This window comes from Tupaia chinensis, unplaced genomic scaffold (genome assembly GCF_000334495.1).
Source record: "Tupaia chinensis unplaced genomic scaffold, TupChi_1.0 Scaffold000394_1, whole genome shotgun sequence".
NCBI classification, from domain to species: domain Eukaryota; kingdom Metazoa; phylum Chordata; class Mammalia; order Scandentia; family Tupaiidae; genus Tupaia; species Tupaia belangeri.
Window position 1 is genome coordinate 1,564,448 of NW_006159896.1, and position 14,902 is coordinate 1,579,349.

Genomic DNA, 14,902 nt, shown 5'->3' on the forward strand with positions numbered 1-14,902 from the left:
ACGGCTGAACCCACACGCCAGCGCCTGAATCACCACAGGCCAGTGCCTGCGTTGTGCAGGGTGAGAGCTGGGCACGGAGGCCTGATGTGCTGTACAAGTCGCATTCCCCACTCAGCGCTGGGTCCTTGGGTTTTACTGCAGGCGGGCTCCTGGGGGAGTCCTGGGGTGCCCTGGGCCTGGCTGGCAGACATCTGAAAGTCCCTGCGTGGGGCTCAGTGGTACAGCCAGTGTCTCTGGTCTGGGCCTCAGCCCTGAGGTCTTGGGCTTCAGGTGGTGGTGAGAAATACTAATGCAGTAACGCTGCAGTGGAGTCGCTAAGATTGTGGAGGACCGGCGCTGGTGCAGCAGTTAAGCACCGTGCAGAGGGAGCCAGATCCCACATGGCTGACTACGGTTTGAATCCTGGCCCTGTGGCTTGAGTGAAATGCCGGGTCGTGTGCACTGATCCCGACAAGCTAGAGAAACGGCGTAGGATTGTGGCCTGACCAGGCCCCATTGGGGGTGCTTTTCCTCTTTCTGTCGTGTGCATGCTTGCACGTGTGTCTTATGGCACTGAAAGGAAAAAGCAAAAGAAAGGCTGTGGAAACTGCCCCAAGGGCTGGCTCTGGGGCCCGATGGCCAGGGCAGCCAGTCCCACATGACCAACGGCATGGTTTGAGTTCCACACCTGGTGTCTTGAGAAACACACTGGGCACATGTGTGCGTGTCCCCATAACTCCCAAAGGAGGGAGGGATGGAGAAAGGATTGCGACATGACCAGTCCCCCGCAGGGCGCTTTCTCCTCTCCCCCTCTCTCTGGCAGCGTACATGCCCTCTAGCCATGTACTGGAAGCCGAGGGTCTGGGGCCTGTACTGGGGTCTGGGCCTGTACTGGGGTCTGGGGCCTGTACTGGGGTGGACCTGTACTGGGGTCTGTACTGGGGTCTGGGGCCTGTACTGGGCAGGTCCTGTATTGGGGTGTGGGCCTGTAAAAATGGGGTGTGGGCCTGTACTGGGGTCTGGGGCCTGTACTGGGGTCTGGGCCTGTACTGGGGTCTGGGCCTGTACTGGGCAGGTCCTGTACTGGGGTCTGGGCCTGTACTGTAACATCAGGTTAGGAAGGCTTGCTGTAAGAAGTGCCTTTGAGTCTCTGGGTGAAGACCTGGGGCAGGAAGAGGTCTGGTGCTTGACCATACAGAAGGCCAGTGTGGACGAGCAGAGAAGGCCAGCGAGAGTGGAGACGGCTGGTGATTGAGGGGCAATGGGTGTGGGGCAGGGGTAGAGGCCAGGCTGTGCAGGACAGGGGTTGAAGAAGTGGGGAGAAGGTTTTCAGCATTGGGTTAAAGAGTACCCCCAGAAAACCGCAAGAGGGGTTAGAGCCTGAACAAGCAAAGGGTGGTAGTCAGGTTTGCATTAATTTAGGAGGGTTGTGTCTTAGGGGGAGCCCCCTGGCTGCTTCAGGAAAAGGGGTCGGAGTCAGGAGGCAGCACTGTGGGCCAGGCTTTGTGCCCCTCCAGCTTGGGCTTCTCTGACAGGCTGGGACCCCCTAACATGATTCCTGCTCAGCAGCTCAGAGGCCAGGCCCCTTCATCTGTTGGAGGCCTGTTGTAGCCCACCTTGAGCAAGGCAGTATTTACAAGGGTGGGTGGCAGAGGTCAAAAACAGTTTCTAGGGACCAGAAGGTGGCATGGTGGTTAGGGTGGCTGGACTCCCACATGGCTGACCACAGTTCAAGTCCTGGACCTGGCAGCTTGCATTCTCACTTCCCTTCTGCCTCTCTCTGGTCTACTTCAAAAATAAAATAAAATAAAATAATGACCATGAATAAAATAAAAATAATTATTAAAAAAAAAAAACAGTTTCTGAAAGGAAGCAGGATTCTTCTTCTCAGACGGTGCCCATGGAAGACAAGTCAGACCCCCCAGAGGGGTCTGACGAAGCCCTGGATTCCCGAACAGACACACCGGAAGGTGAGGAAGGGAGGCTGCTGGCCTTCAGAGAGGACGTGGGTTGGGGCAGGTGGGTGCAGGGTGGGAGGGTTCTTGGTGGGGGAGGTGAGCCCAGGGCCCATGTCCTAGAGGTCACACAGGCTCCATGTGCGAGCTCACCGGCATCTGTGTCCCCACCTGCTTCTGTTCCAGACCAAGACCCGCCCCCCTGCCCAGATGGCATCACCAAGGAGAAACCTGTCCCCGCACCTGGGCCCGAACCCTGCGACGCGGCCGAGCCACCAGCCAAGAGACTGAAGAGGTAACTGAGGCACTGTGCTCTCAGGCCTGCAAAGGCAGCGTTGGGTGTGGGGGGCCGATGGGGAGCTGGAGCAGGAGAGGGCCTTGGCCCTGGCTTGCAGGAAGGTCCCTTGGTGTCTGCACCTTTGCCTTACCTGGGGAGGTTCTAGGCTAGACTCTGGTGTCCTCGCTTAGACTGAGCCACCCTGGGTGGCCCGGCTGGAGGAGTGAAGATTCGCCTCTGGGACCTCAGAGTGGGCGGGTTCATGGGCTAATCTGATACAAGTTTGCAAGTTGAGGGTGTGGGAATCAGGGTGTGGGAATCGTCCTCCGGATGATTTGTTTAGGGTACTGAAGCCCACAGAGCAAGGAGTTTGCCCACATCCCCAGCTTGTAAGTGGTAGAATTCACAGGTGGAGCTGGGTCCGGGGAGGCCTTGGGGCCTCTCGCAAGATGTGATCTTTCTGATCTCTGCTCCTTCTTAGCTCAGAGAAGCCCACAGAGAAGGGGCCTCCAGGGCAGCCGCAGGCTGCGGTGCCACCGCGGGCCCGGACGATGGCACCAAAGCAGACACAGACCCCTGAGCTACTGCCCGAGCCGCTGGAAGCCCGTGGGCTGCCGCGATTCCAGCCCCGGGTCCTGAAGATCCAGGCCCAGGTGCCACCACAGACCCAGCTGGGGCCGCCGGCGGGCGCTCAGGTGCCGCAGCTACAGAAGCAGGCGCAGACACAGACGTCTCTGGAGCACTTGGGGCCGCAGGACCAGGTGCGGGCACAGCGGCAGGAGGCAGAGCCGCAGGTGCAGCCCCTGGGGCAGGTGCCACGGCAGAAGCAGGCCCAGACGCAGACGTATCCACAGGGACACATGCAGGCCCAGCCACAGGAGCAGCAGCCGGAGCAGACTCCTGGGCAGCCTCAGCTCCAGCCCGAGGTGTCGGTGCCAACACCAGACCGCACACCAACCCCCGGGCTCACCACGGTGCCGGAGATGCCACCTGCTAGAGTGGAAGGTACATAAGTGCTGGCTTCTCCCCGCCCAACCCATGGGACAGCTCTGCCTGGACCCTTTGGCCTTCCCCAGCATTGTCCAGCCCTGAGTGGGTGCTGCCAGGAACGGAAGAGCAGGCCTGGAACCCTGGTTGGGGGCCCTCCGCACTGGGGGCTCTGCAATCCTGGCTGTGGGCAGAGAGGCAGCTCTTAGGCCCATATCCCTGAGTACATCTATCATTTCAGGCCCAGAGGAGGCCTCGTCAGACTCGGTGGATGCCCAGGGCAGCATGGAAGAGAGCCAGGAGGAGGCGGCCAGCGGCCTGGACGTGGGAGAATGTGAAAAAAGAGCAAGAGAGCTGCTAGGGGTGGGTAGAGGTGCCAAGGTGGCGGCGTGCAGGCCACAAGGCCAGCAGTGGGGTGGCCTCTTCCTGCCCTAGCACCTCAGGGACCCCATGAGTCCCCACTGTGAAGTGGGACAGCAGCTGGGTAGTGTGGGCAGTCCAAATGGGGACTGACGGTGGCTGGTCCACGTCAGGCTGTCCTGCTGCCGTGTCACCTCCACACAGCTTTGCTCTGAAGACCTGGAGGCACTTTTGGTGACCAAGGTCCCTTCCAGCCTGCCTATCCCCGGTCTAGAGCGCAGTCCCCTCTCGGGTGGAGAGAGCGGAGTGGAGGACTGGGGTTTGGGTCTCATCTCTGCCACACAGTGTAAGGGCAGACCTATTCCCTTCATTGGCCTCTGTTTCCTCACCTGTCACGTGAGGGGTGGAATGGTAGGCAGACCTCGGTTCAAGTCCTGACTGTAGAACTTTGTAACTGTGTGTTGGGCATCACCTAACAGCTCAGAGCCTCGGTTTCACGGTCCGCCGGGAGGATCTGATGAGACATTTGCTCACAGAAGTTGAGGGCCGGCGCTGGCCGCCATCAGGGCTGGCCCGCCATCCATGTCTAGCTGGTGGAATCTCTGCTCCTGCTCCTGGTGCAGGTGTGGGGTGCCGGGGGCTCCCTGAAGGTCACCATCCTGCAGAGCAGTGACAGCCGGGCCTTTAGCACCTCACCTGTCACACCCGGGCCCCGTCCCAGCGACTCCATCTCTGCCACCCCTCCAGCCAGCAGCACACCCTCCAAGCAAACCCTCCAGTTCTTCTGCTACCTCTGCAAAGCCAACTGCACCAGCCAGCAGGTACCACAGACCTGCGCCGGAGGGAGGCTGGGGGGAAGGGCGGGCTCCGGGTCTGTGTGGGTCGCCCAGCCGGCCCTTTCCACGACTGCCTCAGGGGCCACCCTGGGCCCTCGAGCTCTGCCCTGGGCAGCTCTGTATCTGCTCGCAGACCCGGTGCAAGTCAGCACTGAGCAGCTCTGTGGGCCTTGGAAGGTGAATTTCACTCTCTGGTCTCAGTTTCCTCTTGTGTTAGATAAAGAAACACTTAGAATCCACCTCGCTGGATTCGGCGACTTTACATTGAAGGCCTGAGCCTGGGCCTGGCTTAAAGTAAGAGTAGCATAGTACTAACGGCCTCACGTTCGCATCATCCCTGCTGTTGCTCTGGGTACCCTTGTTCCTCTGCCTCGCCTGAGCAGAGCCATGAAGACCTGGAAGTCTGGAGGCTGCTTCTTTCTTTGAGGTGGCTGCACAGTCTCTAGGAAGGACCCAAGCTCTGCCTGGTGTGTCGTCACTCCGTGCCTCAGTTTACCAGCCCTGCTCCAGCCCATGCAGGGCTGTTGTAAGAGAAGAGGCCTCACAGTGATGTCAGGGTGGGCTTGAACCCAGGTCGGAGTCCTCCCCGGGCCACACCCTGCCCCCTGCTGCAGCCCACACCTCACACCCATCCTCACTCCCTCCTGCTCCAGGAGTTCCAGAACCACATGGCTGGGGCTCAGCACCAGCAGCGGCTCGGGGAGCTCCAGCACACCAACCAAGGCTGCCTCCTGTCCCTGCTGCCCGTGCCCCGGGATGTCCTGGAGAGAGAGGAGTGAGTGGGGACTCCAGGAGGCTCTGTGTGGGGGTGGGGGCGGGTGACAGCAGGCTCACAGGGCCAGGCCCGGAAATGACCTCCTGCATGGTCTTTTCCTTTAATGGTGTGGCCCTGCACTCAGTTTTCCCTGTCTGTAACGTGGCGTGGTGAGGGGTGTAGGGCAGGAATTCACAACAGTCTCTTAAGGTTCCATCCAAGCAGGAGCAGGAACAGTGCAACCATCTGTGGGGGGACATGGGTTGTGGCAGAGTCCTGCTCCCTGGCATGGGGCCACGATGGCAGGGATCAGGTCATTTCTTTGGTCTGAGTTCAAACTTCCCTGCACATCCCTCCTTCATTGTCACAGGGCTTGGTTGATCGACACTTCTGCCCTCCCAGAGCTGGAGGTGCCTTCAGTGGCCTGTGGCAGTCACAAAGGCCTGCAGGGGCTGGAGGTGTTAGAGCAACAGGGCTTGGATTTGTGTAGCAGCAGACAAGGATTCCACAACACACTGTCCAGTAAGAAAGAACGGGGTTGGGACCAGCAGGTGGTGTAGTGGTGGTTAAGGCGCTGGACTCCCACGTGGTTGACTGTGGTTCGAGTCCCAGACCCAGTAGCTTGAAACTCATTCTGGGCACATGTGCATGCGTGCCCAAGATCCCGAGAGAAGGATGGAAGAGAAGGGATTCCAGCGTGGCCATCCACCCTGGCAGGTGATTTCTCTCTTTCTGTCTCTCTGTCTCTCTCTGTCTTACTGGAGAGCACACATGCCCTATAACAAAAACCTCTCTCAAAAAAAAAGAATTGACAGGAGGCTCTGTGTGGGGGTGGGGGCGGGTGACAGCAGGCTCACAGGGCCAGGCCCGGAAATGACCTCCTGCATGGTCTTTTCCTTTAATGGTGTGGCCCTGCACTCAGTTTTCCCTGTCTGTAACGTGGCGTGGTGAGGGGTGTAGGGCAGGAATTCACAACAGTCTCTTAAGGTTCCATCCAAGCAGGAGCAGGAACAGTGCAACCATCTGTGGGGGGACATGGGTTGTGGCAGAGTCCTGCTCCCTGGCATGGGGCCACGATGGCAGGGATCAGGTCATTTCTTTGGTCTGAGTTCAAACTTCCCTGCACATCCCTCCTTCATTGTCACAGGGCTTGGTTGATCGACACTTCTGCCCTCCCAGAGCTGGAGGTGCCTTCAGTGGCCTGTGGCATTCACAAAGGCCTGCAGGGGCTGGAGGTGTTAGAGCAACAGGGCTTGGATTTGTGTAGCAGCAGACAAGGATTCCACAACACACTGTCCAGTAAGAAAGAACGGGGTTGGGACCAGCAGGTGGTGTAGTGGTGGTTAAGGCGCTGGACTCCCACGTGGTTGACTGTGGTTCGAGTCCCAGACCCAGTAGCTTGAAACTCATTCTAGGCACATGTGCATGCGTGCCCAAGATCCCAGGAAGAGAATGGAGGAGAAGGGATTGCAGTGTGGCCATTCCCCCAGGGAGTGATTTCTCACTTTCCCTCTCTCTGTCTCTCCAGCAAGTTCATATGCCCTATGGCAAAAAACCTTAAGAAAAACAAAAAAGATTCGGGGACCAGCAGGTGGTGTGGTTAAGGCACTGGACTTTCATATGGCTGACCACAGTTCAAGTCTTAGACCTGGTAGTGTGCTTTCTCACTCTCTTTCTCTCTCTCTCTCTCTTTAGTGAGTACATGTGCCCTATAGCAAATTAAAAAATAATAATAGGAAATAAAATTAAATAAATGATTCTTAAAAATAAAGGATTCAAGCTTGCACATGTAGGTTGAGCCTGACTATGTAAAAATAGGTCTGGTGACACCAGGGCAGCACACAAGCTGCTAAGAAGCTTCAGGTGGAGGGGTTCATTGGCCCCCCCTTTGGATGACACCCCCATTGAGTCCTCACCTGCACACACCCTCCCACCCTTCGCCACCGGCCACTATCTATCAATGGGCCACCTGTCCGAAACTCTGGGCCAGTCTCAAACCAGGTGCTAGAGATTCTGGGAAGGGGTCCTAGTCTCCTCGAGTTCCTGGTCAAGTGGAGACAGAGAAGGGATCAGGTCCTCCCAGGCCACTGTAGGAATCGCATGGCAGTGGCTCTTGGGAACCACAAGGGGATCTGGCCTGCTGCGGTGGAAGAAAAGGGGGGGTGAGAAAAGCTCAGGGAGGAGGGCGGTGAAATGGAAGGGGAACTGGGAGTTTTTGAGGCCACACACTCAGCCGCATCACCATCCTGGTGGCCTCCTGGACACGCCACTAGTAGCCACTCACACGCCCAGCTGCCTTGCAGTGTCAACAGTTTGAAAAACGAAATGGTCCCCCAGTCCTAACCTGTGACCACTGACTTTGGTTTGCAGCAGGCCCACATGGAGACCGTCCCCCCACATTGGGTGGGGTCCTTCGCAGTTTTAAGTGGCAGGAACTCTAACTTCTGTGGGAGGAAGTAGCGCGGACTAGGGGAGCAGTGTTTCCCTCTCTTAGGTTCCCAGGAAGGCAGGGCTCCTGCTCTACCCGGGGGACACCCTTTCTTTGTTCTCATTGTATTTTTATTCGGTATAGGGTGCATGAGCTCACCGGGGAGTGGAGGAGCGCTCTCTCCTCCGGGAAAAGTGAGAGGCACCCCCAGCAGGGGATGACTGCACCGCAATCCCGTCTCCTCCGTTCTTCTCTAGGGATTTTGGGCACATGCACAGTGCGACAAGCGGGTCAGGGCGAACTGTGCAGCCATGTGGGCCCCAGCGCTTTAGCCATCATCCCACCAGCTGGACCTTCCTTTTCTTTTTTCATTTTTTAATTGCCAGAGGGTGCATTCACCAGAGAAAGCACCCCTGAGTAGGACGTGATTGTGCCACATCCCTTCTCTTCTCTACTTCCTCAGGACTTGAAGCACGCACACACGTACCCGGCTTGTTTTTCAAGCACCCAGGGCCAGAACTAGAACTGCAGTTGGCCATGTGGGCTTGGCTGCCTTAACCACTAGGCTACGGGGCTGGACACTTTAGAAAAGAGCTCCATCTCTCACTGCGGTGGGTACCAGGTCTCATCCTCCCTGCCCAGCGACCCCAGAGGAAAGGTAGCCCATGTCTGCTGGAGCAGGGCGTTTCCTGGAGGACGTGCTGGGCGGCGTGCTTGTGGTCACATGCCTGGCCAGGGATGTGGTGGGCAGGGCCACCTCTACTCCAGCCATGTGGAATGGGCTTCCCCATGGAGGACGAGAGGGTGTTCCCAGGAGTGGGACTTAGTGCTGGGTCTCAGAACTGAATCTGGCTGGTGGGGGCGAGCTCTACTTCCTCCTGGAAGCCCACTGTGGGTGCTGTGGCCCGCTAAGCCCTTGCCTGCCGTGGCTTCTGGGAGGCCTCAGACTCTCAGCCTGCTTGATGATCAGATGCCCTCCCCATTCCTTTTCTTCAGTTATTATGTGTGTGTGTGTGTTTATTATAAAGGTATTAAAATGCATGTTTAAAAATTCAAAATTGTGGGCCAGCCTGTGGTATGGTGGTTAAGGCACTAGATTCCCATGTGGTTGACTATAGTTCAAGTCCTGGACCTGGTAGTTTCAAAAGCACAACAAATAAATAATCAGGTGCAGGTGGTGTGGTGGCCAAAGGCACTGGGCTCCCACCTGACAGGCTGCAGTTCGAGTCCTGGACCTGGTGGCTTTCTTTCTTTCTTCCCCCTCTCTTTCTGATTGAACTGGAAAATAATAATAAATAGAGTTAAATAAAATAACTCTTAAAAAAAAAGAAAAAGAAAGAAAGAAATGCTGTTACAGCAAAGTACCCGCCAAATCTCCACTGGCCTCAAGACTAAACCAGGAGAAATTAAAAATAATAAATAATTTTTTTTTTTAAATCGGGGCCAGCAGGTGGCATGGTGATTAAGGGTGCTGGACTCCACATGGCCAACCTCAGTTCGAGTCCCAGACTTGGTGCCTTGCTTTCTCACATTCTCTCACTGTCCCTCTCTGAGTCCCTCTCTGGTCAAATAAAAATAAATAAAGTTAAATAAAATAATTCTCTTAAAAAAATTCGAACTTGGGCCAGCCCAGTGGCCTAATGGTTAAAGGGACTGCATCCCACATGGCCAATTATGTGGTTTGAATCCTGGACCCAACACCTTGAAATACATCCCAGGTGGGGCAGTGGTTGCCTCGCTGGACTCCCAAGTGGCTGACTGTGGTGAGTCTCGGACCTGGTGGCTTGAAAATCACACGGGGCACATGTGCATGCATTCCCAAGATAATGGGAGAAGAATGGAGGAGAAGGGATTGTGGTGCGGCCATCTCCCCTGGTGGGGGGGTGATTTCTTACGGTCCCTCTCACTGTCTCTCTCTTCCTCTCTCGTGAGTGCACATGTCCTAAGGCAAAAGCCTCTTAAAAAAATAAGAAAAGAACAAGAAAAACATGCCAGTGCATTTATGTACATGTCCCAGAGTCCCAACAGGATGGAGAGATGAAGGAAGAGACTGCAGCGGGCCACACCCCATTGGAAGGTGTTTTCGCTCTCTCCCACCGTGTCTGAGACTCAGACCACACAGCCAGCCATGTGCCGTCCGGCTGCCTTAACCACTGGGCTCCAGGGCCAGCCCATGTATTTGGTTGTTCCTTACTGAGCCCTGGCCTGTTCCACTGCAGCGCTCGTCTCTGACACTCACTTGCTTTTAATTTTCTTGTGACATTTTCAGTGTATAAGAGCTTTTAATTTTGATGTAACCAGAACTGTCATTTTTATTATTTTTCTTTTATAATTTCTGACTTTGCTGTAATGGCCTTTCCTAACAAAGGGCTAAAATAAAAAGTCCTTCCCCCCGTTTTTTAAGTTTAAAAGGTTTGAGTCGTAGACCGAGAGGCTTGAAACTCATGCTGTGTGCATGTGCGCCCGCCCAAAATCCCAAGAGGAGAAGGGACTGCGGTGTGGCCATCCCCCAGAAGGTGGTTTCTTGTTTTCTGTCTCTGTCTCTCTGGTGAGCGCACAAGCCCTATAGCAAAAATCTCTCTAAAAGAAAAATAATAATAAATAAATAGGGAGCTTATTTCTCCTGTGAATGAAAGACAAAGAGAGACAGCACTCCCCTCCCCGAGGGTCTCGACACTTGGACCCATGCCCAGCTTGAGCCAGGGGTCGTGGGCATGCGTGTGCTCCGTGCACTCAGGCATGCTTCCGGACCCGAGCACAGACCCTTCAGGTGTCTCGTTTACACCTCCAGGTGTAAAAACCACCTGAATGTCTAGTTGCCCGGCTAGGATTTATTTTGGAGTCAGATGGGAACAAGAGGCTGTCCTCCAAGTGGCTGGCAGGTTGTCCTGACTTCATTTATGCCGTCATCCCTGGTCTTCTGGATCAGTTTATCAGACACTGAATTCCTGGCAATATTCAAGCCCACCTTGGACTTTGCTGCTCTTCCCATCGATCCGCTGCCAAGGTGTATGTTACACCACGTCGTCTAACCATGGGAGCTGTGGTTCTGGTTTTCATGGCTGCCCTCCTACGTGCTTCTTCATTCTCATCCCCCACCGCAGCCCCGGCTAAGTTTTCTTTTTGTGGAGAGGTTTTTGCTATAGGGCGCATGTGCTCGCCAGAAAGATAGACATGGAGAGACAGAAAGTGAGAAATCACCCCCCAGGGGGATGGCCATGCCACAATCCCTTCTCCTCCATTCTCCTCTCAGGATCTTGGGCACGCATGCACATGCACCTGGTATGAGTTTAAGCCACCAGGTCCGGGACTCGAACCGTGGTGGACTACATGGAAGTCCAGCAACATAGCCATTATACCACCTGCTGGTCCCCCTGCTAAGTTGTCATGGTTCCGCTTGCTTAAGTATTCAAAGTATTCACTCAGGTAAACCGCAGGGCCACTTTGTTAAGCTTCCAGGAAGTGCAGTTGGGGTCACGTTACATTTCTGGTGGTCCGGGAGAGCGCCTGCCTTTCCGAGCAGGACGCAGTGTCACACTGCACTTGTTCTGACCGTCATCATGTCATCGTTCAGGGAGCCTCCACTGAGGCGCTGGTGCAACACCTGCCAGGTCTACTATGTGGGGGACCTGATCCAGCACCGCAGGACGCAGGACCACAAGGTAGGAGGCCCTGTGTGCCATGAGGGCACCCGCCCCTGGGCAAGAGAGAGCCACGCTGGGAGTGTGATGTCAGTGTCGCTCTTTGTGTGTCCGTAGTCACAGTGTGGTTTCTGGGTGAATCAGACGTGTTTATGGTCTGGGTCTCAGTTTCTCTGTCTGTCATTGTGGGCAAGGCACCATCTAACCCTGCCATTCAGTTACAAGGCTCGCTCATGGGGGCCCTTTGAGTGGCTGCTGTCTCTCCCGTCTTCTGTGTCCTGTCTCTGTTGCCATCTGCCACCTTCTCCTAGCCAACCTCACAGGGAAAGGTGTTTCCACGGGTTCTAGTGTCGGGGCAGAGCACGCCTGGCTTATTACAGACGTGGGCTTGTAGGCAGGAGGCTAGGCCGGGCTGGGCGCTGCCCGGCTGCTCGTCAAGGCCTCACCTGGGGACACTGTCTGCCGCTGCCCACCCTGGCTCCTCTTCCAGGTCGCCAAACAGTCCCTGCGACCGTTCTGCACTGTTTGTAACCGCTACTTCAAGACCCCCCGCAAGTTCGTGGAACATGTCAAGTCTCAGGAACACAAGGACAAAGCCAAGGAGGTAACTCCAGCTCCTTCAGAGGACATGGGCACAGAGAGGTACAGTGCCTTGGCTAAGACCACACAGCAAGTTGAGGTTTATCCCAGCTCAAAGCCATAGCAGGTTGGAGAGAAGAGTCTCGGGGCCGTGGGGTGGGGGAGGTGTGGCGCCTTGGCTGCCCAGAGCTGACCCGAGCCCCTCACCCACTCCCTGGGCAGCTGAAGATGCTCGAGAAGGAGATAGCTGGCCAAGACGAGGACCACTTCATCACGGTGGATGCCGTGGGCTGCTTCGAGGGTGACGAGGAGGAGGAGGACGATGAGGAAGAAGAGATTGAGGTGGAGGAGGAATTCTGCAAGCAGGTGCCGGCACGGGGGGGCTGTGGGAGACAGGCTGGAGACTGGCCCCAGCCCTGGAGGGACGTCGCCCCACCTCCCAGGGGCCACGCGGGAATGCGTGCCACGATTTGCCCTTGACGAGAATGTGTGCTGTGTATGCCTATGTAATTGAGCGCCGGGAGGAGCGCGGCAGGGGGATGTGCAGGGGCCTCAGGACCCGGCTGGAACCTTGACCTTGAGTGGAGGAAGGGAAGGGCATCCTCGCCCGGGGGGACAGCAGCGGTGAAGGCACAGATGTGGCACACTGTGGCACGCAGTTAGTGTGAGATGACGGTGAAGGCCATGGCCGCCGACATCATTCTCAGCACTCAGCGGTGGCGTGACCTCGGCAGATACTTGGCCTGCAGCCTCGCCTCCCGCTGCGCAGAAGCGACTCTCCCCGCTGGGGCTAAGCCCAGAGCCCAGGGCCCAGACCTTGGAAGAGCCCGGCATATGAGGGTGGTTGTCAGTCGGGTGGTCGCGTGTGGAAGGGGCTTCTGTTTAGCAGGTGAGAGGCAGGGTCCTGGACCGTCTGACATCCCACCCCAGGACCGAGGTCACTGCAGTGTCGGGGAGGAACTGAGGGAGTCGAATGTGACCCCTCAGTCTGGCCAGCAGGGCTCACTGCCTGGCTCACTCACAGACCAACTACGTGACCCGAGCCAAGTGTTAACGTCCCGGGCTGTTTTCTCTTGCATAGAGCGGCTGAAACCATGGTTGTTACGCGGATTCAGTGAGATGACACGCGTGACATGTCGGGCACACCTGACATAGACTATGGCCACTGAGGGAACAGGAGGACTTCCTCATGGACGGGGCTGAATAGGCGGAGCCTAGAGAGCACAGCTTGGGAAGGGCACTCTGGAATCGGCATGGATTATGGCTCAGAGAATGCCACCCACACACAACCTCTTGGAAGTCAAGGGGATGGTGTGTTCTAGAGCACGGGTGGGTTCCAGGCCCCTGACTTGCCTCTGGGGGCCTGGGGAAGCCAAGTCTGAGGCCCTCACTGGCACGCTTCCAGGTGAGTTCCAGAGATACACCCATGGAGGAGTGGAAGGGCTCGGAGACCGACAGCCCCAACACTGCCAATGGTAAGACCCCAGCCCGGAGCCTACCTGCCGAGCTACAGCCCTGGCCCCAGCCTCTGCACCCCAGATCCCAGCCAGGGCATGCTGGCAGGCAGCCCATCCTGGGGTCCTCTTCTGCTCCTACCTGGAGACGGGGAAGAACGCAGGCCCCTTGGGAGGCCAGGACTCTGGCTGGGATGGGGATGTGAGTGCAGACCCTGCCATCCCACAGGTGTGGACTTCCTGGTGCCCGTGACGGGCTACGTCTGTCGCCTTTGCCACAAATTCTACCACAGCAGCTCGGGGGTGCAGCTTTCCCACTGCAAGTCCTCGGCCCACTTTGAGAACCTGCAGGTGAGCTGGGCACCCTTCCCCACCCCTCCTCCAGGAACTCTGTGACTCCAGCACAGCCAGGGCCCACCTCCCCCTTGTGCTTAGCCTCATCCCCCAGGTACCCTCCACCAAGAGGGAATCAGAGCTGGGGCGGAGCTCTGCTTTTTTTTTTTTTTTTTTAAAGAGATTTTTGCTATAGAGTGTGTGCGCTCTGAGACGGAGACAGTGAGAAATCACCTTCCGAGGGGATGGCCACTTTGCAATTCCTTCTCCTCTATTCTTTTGGGATTTGGGCATGTAAGGCACACACACCCAGTGTGAATTTTAAGCCTCCAGGTCTGAGACTCAAACCACGGTTAGCCATGTGGGAGTCCAGCGCCTTAAAGAGTATGCCACCTGTGGCCCTGAGCTGGGCTCTTGCTGTTCTTGCTCTGGGGAATGTTGAGGGCCAGGCTGTTAGCTCCGAGCTCTGGCCCAGAGAGACAGGAGCACCACACAGGGTCACACGGCCCGGTGACACTGTCCCAGTACGGCCAGGGGTGGGGAGCAGCTGCTGGCCTCGAGCATACCAGTTAGGAAGGAAGCCCTGATCTCACCTACATCATGTGTCCAGAAATACAAGGCAGCCAAGACCCCCAGCCCCACCACCCGGCCCGTGAGCCGCCGATGCGCGATCAACGCCCGCAACGCCTTGACGGCCCTGTTCACCTCCGGTGGCCGCCCAATCATGCAGGACATGGCCAAAGCGCCCAGCAAGGTGACGCCTCGGACCCCCCAACCTCTACACCGCCGACGCTCAACCCGCCTCCAAAACTTATAGAGGGCGCCCCCTGTGCCCAGAGCTGTCAGTGACCTCGGGTCTGTGTGGAAACGGCGCAGTTGGTGTTTTACTCAGGCCAATAAAGACATTTAGCTGTGCAGCCTGCACCAGCACTTCTGTGTGGGCAGGCGGAAACGGGGCAAGCGCTGGCAGAAACAGAGGCCGAAAGCAGGCTCCCCGAGAACCCGGCTCTGCGAGCACCTCTCTGAACCCGTTTCCCGATTAATGCATTAAGGCTAGAAAAGTGCCTCCAAGTCATCTCATTTAATCTGCACGACTCCAGGACATGGTCTTGTTATCCCCAAATTATAAATCAAGAAGCAGGCCTAGTAAGGGCGACTGGCCAAAGGTCACACAGCTGGTGAAAAGCCAGGATCTGACCCTGGGCCTGAGCTTTGGGCCCCAGTGCTGGCCTCTGTCCAGCTAGGCCCCGTGGAGCTACTGGGTGGGGATCCTCACTGCTCAGGCCCTCTGGTTCAAAGCTCTTTTTTTTTTTTTTTGG

General features: G+C 56.7%; 1 protein-coding gene across 5 annotated transcripts in view; it reads left to right on the forward strand.

Annotated features, from left to right (window-relative positions):
• CIZ1 (CDKN1A interacting zinc finger protein 1) overlaps positions 1–14,500 on the forward strand; it is a 25,097-nt gene extending 10,597 nt beyond the window's left edge. For 4 of the 5 annotated variants that reach the window (XM_006154031.3, XM_006154030.3, XM_006154033.3 and 1 more), the window contains exons 6-17: positions 1,856–1,949; positions 2,121–2,229; positions 2,693–3,216; positions 3,440–3,561; positions 4,182–4,379; positions 5,048–5,169; positions 11,151–11,238; positions 11,708–11,821; positions 12,019–12,162; positions 13,202–13,271; positions 13,480–13,601; positions 14,194–14,500. In XM_006154031.3, the coding sequence (XP_006154093.1) occupies positions 1,856–1,949; positions 2,121–2,229; positions 2,693–3,216; positions 3,440–3,561; positions 4,182–4,379; positions 5,048–5,169; positions 11,151–11,238; positions 11,708–11,821; positions 12,019–12,162; positions 13,202–13,271; positions 13,480–13,601; positions 14,194–14,400 (1,914 nt within the window). In that variant the 3' untranslated portion in view covers positions 14,401–14,500. The remainder of the gene's footprint in view (positions 1–1,855; positions 1,950–2,120; positions 2,230–2,692; positions 3,217–3,439; positions 3,562–4,181; positions 4,380–5,047; positions 5,170–11,150; positions 11,239–11,707; positions 11,822–12,018; positions 12,163–13,201; positions 13,272–13,479; positions 13,602–14,193) is intronic. The other variant, XM_006154034.3, reaches the window with a different exon arrangement.
• The last annotated feature ends 402 nt before the right edge of the window (positions 14,501–14,902 follow it).